This window comes from Sinocyclocheilus grahami, unplaced genomic scaffold (assembly GCF_001515645.1).
Source record: "Sinocyclocheilus grahami isolate Dianchi unplaced genomic scaffold, SAMN03320097.WGS_v1.1 scaffold27.1, whole genome shotgun sequence".
Classification (NCBI taxonomy): Eukaryota; Metazoa; Chordata; class Actinopteri; order Cypriniformes; family Cyprinidae; genus Sinocyclocheilus; species Sinocyclocheilus grahami.
In genome coordinates this window covers 387,920-391,870 of record NW_015505206.1, presented here as the reverse complement: position 1 = coordinate 391,870, position 3,951 = coordinate 387,920, and the positions used below count along the sequence as shown (strand labels likewise).

The 3,951-nt window shown below is 32.6% G+C and overlaps 1 protein-coding gene across 2 annotated transcripts in view; it reads right to left on the bottom strand.

Moving 5' to 3' along the window:
- Positions 1–986: 986 nt before the first annotated feature.
- LOC107568513 (calcium-binding protein 5-like) overlaps positions 987–3,951 on the bottom strand; it is a 5,389-nt gene continuing 2,424 nt past the window's right edge. For both annotated transcript variants that reach the window (XM_016254489.1, XM_016254482.1), the window contains 5 exons: positions 3,651–3,681; positions 2,814–2,957; positions 2,576–2,685; positions 2,345–2,492; positions 987–1,314 (listed from right to left, as the gene is read on the bottom strand). In XM_016254489.1, the coding sequence (XP_016109975.1) occupies positions 1,286–1,314; positions 2,345–2,492; positions 2,576–2,685; positions 2,814–2,957; positions 3,651–3,681 (462 nt within the window). In that variant the 3' untranslated portion in view covers positions 987–1,285. The remainder of the gene's footprint in view (positions 1,315–2,344; positions 2,493–2,575; positions 2,686–2,813; positions 2,958–3,650; positions 3,682–3,951) is intronic.

Sequence of the window (3,951 nt, the reverse complement as noted above, 5' to 3'; positions counted from 1 at the left end):
TGCTGTATTTTGGATCAAATAAATGCAGGCTTGGTGAGCAGAAGAGAATTCTTTAAAAAACATTAAAAATCTTACTGTTCAAAAACTTTTGACTGGTATGTTAGCCTATAGTTTGAAGTAAAAAATATTAATATTAATAAGGAGAGTCTGAGATTTATTTGACAGTGATTTCACATTTCTTGTTTGTATGAAGGCTAAATACCAATAAAAGGTGAACATTTATTTATTTGCGCCATTTTTTCCCTAAAATATTATATAGTTTTATAGGAGTAGGTTTCATAGAGTTGGCAAAATAATTTTTCATAAGTTTGTAGGTACAGACATCTGTTGTGGCCGTTTTTATGAGGCTTTTTTAATAGTGTTCATATCGATATCGGAATTATATCGTATCGACCGAAATTAAGAAATATATCGTGATATAAATTTTGGCCATATCGTCCAGCCCTAATATATATATATATATATATATACACACACAATATATTACAATTCTTGACAACCACCCTGTAATTAAATATTTCTGAAAGTAATTACATTGAAAATGTTCATAGTAGCATAACTGATATTATTTTTTCTGTGTTTTATTTTTGGTTTTCATTCATTTTAAGGTCCAGTTCTTGCTATTAACAAACCATTAACTACGACTTTTGCCTCAAAAAACTAATTTGCTGCTTATTAATGGTTAGTAAGGTATAGTTATTAAATGTATGTATGTAGAATATGTAGATGTAGAATAAGGTCATGCAGAATATGTGCTTTATAAGCACTAATAAACAGCCAATATTTTAATAATAGGCATGCTAATAAGAAACTAGTTAATAGTTAGAATTGGTGCCTAAATTAAAGTGTTACCTTTTTTTAATTAATCACACATCTGTTTGTATTACTCTTATTTGTAAGTAGCTTAGGTAAAGAGTTGCCGCTACATGAATTCATGTAAATGTTCATTGAACTTGCATGGGGAAATAAAAAGACACAATCCAATTCTGAACATATATATCAGACGTACACTGAAATATTGTTACATAATACTGACATATGACAAAACGATCATTTACAGAGTTTAAGGAGGATTCAGTGTTTGAGGTCATGTAACAGTAAAGCAAAACAAAGTGGCACTCAAAGAGTACGATAAAAATACACAAACAAAATGGTATAAAATAATGTTCCCATATGCATAGTACTGTCGCCAGGGATTTTGTTGGTTGTCTGACTGAGTCTCTGATGCAGATATTTTCTTCTTTGGAGGGATTTTCAGGCCTTCTTCAATGTCTCAGGTGTTTTCTCAATTTTTAGACATCATTCTGACAAACTCTAAAGGAGAGAGATAAAAAAAGACCAAAGTTGATATACTGTGAGATTATGTCTAAATATCCAGTCCATCAGATGTTTAGTAGCAACAGTGACTGCCTAAAATGCATTATTGATATCTTTAGTTCTCAATCCCCAACGGCCAGCATCATGATTACATTTTAGATGAATTATCAATATTATTTGATATGACGTTTATTCATTTGGGTAAACCAATGAGATTAAAATCTCTTTTCCAAGAGAGACCCGGCCAAAATATGTGGAAACGTGTAAATTTTTGTACCATTAGCAAATATGTTATTTCTTTTTTAAGAATTATTCTGTCAAAAATAAACAATACTAATTTGGTAAAAACAAAATATACACTTCATTAAAAATGCTTAATATCTTATGTAATTTTGTATTTATTTAAATTAAATAAACATCATTTTTTATATAAAAACAAAAATACTGAGTGGCAAATTGAAAACGCAATGTTCTTTTTCTAGTGTCAGGGTTCAGAATGAGCACGTTCTCGACCTCTCATTGATCTGTGTCATTGGAGGTTCCTGTGAGACACATGAGAGCATGTTTGAGCTAAAAAGGTCACTCTACACAGCCATGGCCTGCTGTTTCCTCCGGCCCAACTGTGAATGAAGCAGCGCAGGTGTAGGATCCCTTACAGTCTTGTTTAATTACTAAAACACCGACATTATTATATTAAAGATTGTTCCGTTTCGGTAATTACTGCATGAGGTCAGTCTAGCAGAATGGTGTCCCTTTCCGTGCATTTGCACATAAGGTACTTTAGATCTGTTTGATTTACAGATGTGTGGCAGTGCTAAACTAGAACAGACTGGGAACCAAACAGTTGCCGGTAGCCATTGACTTCCACAGTAGAGAGAAAAATGTGATGTCAATGGCTACCTGTCGTCTTCTGTGTTTCTTCAAAAGAAAGACACTCATACAGGTTTGGAACAAAATGAGGGTGAGTAAATGATGACGACAAAATTATGCGGTCTACATTATTTGATTAAATATGAATCTATTTTACCCTCAAAATCAACGGTCCCATCTCCATTGTTGTCTGCTTCTCGGACCACAGCTTCTATTTCCTTCCTGTTCGTATTTTCACCAAGCAGTTTTAGCATTGCATGCTTCAGTTCTTCAGTGGTGATAGTGCCGTCACCATCCATATCAAACTACAGAAAATTACATAACACTAAGCTATGCTTTTTATTTGAAATTTTTTTTGAAATTGAAAGAAAAAGGAAAATTTTCTTACCTCTCTAAAAGCATCTTTTAACTCTTTTAGTCCGATCATTCCAGCCGTTTCTGCCAGCAGCTTCGGGGCCATGAGGTCAACAAAATCCTCGAAATCTACACTTCCTCCAACTGAAAAAGAGGCAGATAGAGAATAAAGATTAGGAAAAAAGATCCCAGACTGGAGAATCCATTGACTGGAGCATCAAATCACAAAACAGCTGCTAGCACATATGTGAGAGAGACATAAGATGTCTTACGGTTCATGTTGATGTTCTGGCTAAGTTCAATCAGTTCCATCTCAGTGGGCATGTAGCCCATGGTCCTCATCAGGTTGCCGAGATCTTTACAGCTGATCAGACCGTCCTTATCCTTATCAAACTCAGCGAACGCCTCGCGTAGCTCTGCAACACATACAAGAACATTCAATTACCAGGTTTCTAAATGACAAACTGTACAAATACATTAAAAATCTGGGATTTTTTTTTTCATTTGAAGCTAAAAATATATTTTTTTATTTAAAAAAAAATGCAAGCTGAAATTTTGATGGCATACACTAAAATGTTTTTGTTAGATTCTTCACTATATCTAGGTCACTAATCAAATAAGTAAGTCTGGGACTTTGATCATGTGACTATTTGTACAGATGGTAGCCTACAAGATTTGGAAAATTCTAACATTCTCAAATCAAGCTGGTGGAGTTCATGCGGCTCGAGGTGATTTGTTTTTTTACTTTAATTAATGATAATGTAATTTTTGTCAACAAATGTTATATTCAATTTAAAAAGATGAGAAAATAGATGCAGTTTCAGTGGGACACTCAGTTTCTGATCGTTGATTTCAGTGAATTGCATTGGCAGCTGGCATTTCCCATCTGGTTTGCGTCTTATTCTGTAAGGTTAATCTGGTTATGTAAATGAACCAGAAAAGAGTCGGTGAATATTTACAAAATAAATAATCATTTAATTTACAATAAATGACCAGTTGCTCTGTTAAAAGTAAATATTATATCTGTTTTAATTGTTGATTTTAAATACAGTACTGTAATTTAATTTGTACTTTATTTCAGGGTAAACACAGTAAAACAAACAGCTTACCAGCTATCTCCTCATCGGCGAGCTGACGCTCCTGTAAAACAACGAGAGTTAGGGTTCCTTTGTATATGTGCATCAGTTTTACACATTATTTTTTTTTGTATTCAGTAGAACTGAGCATAACCTGTATATAAAGTTTATGTAAGCTACAATCTGTTGTCGATATCTTTTAAAATCATTCTATCAGATAAATATCATTATATTTTCTCAATCTCTTGTATCTTGATATTTTATATATATATATATATATATATATATATATATATATATATATATATATATATATATATAGGTAGCTATATGT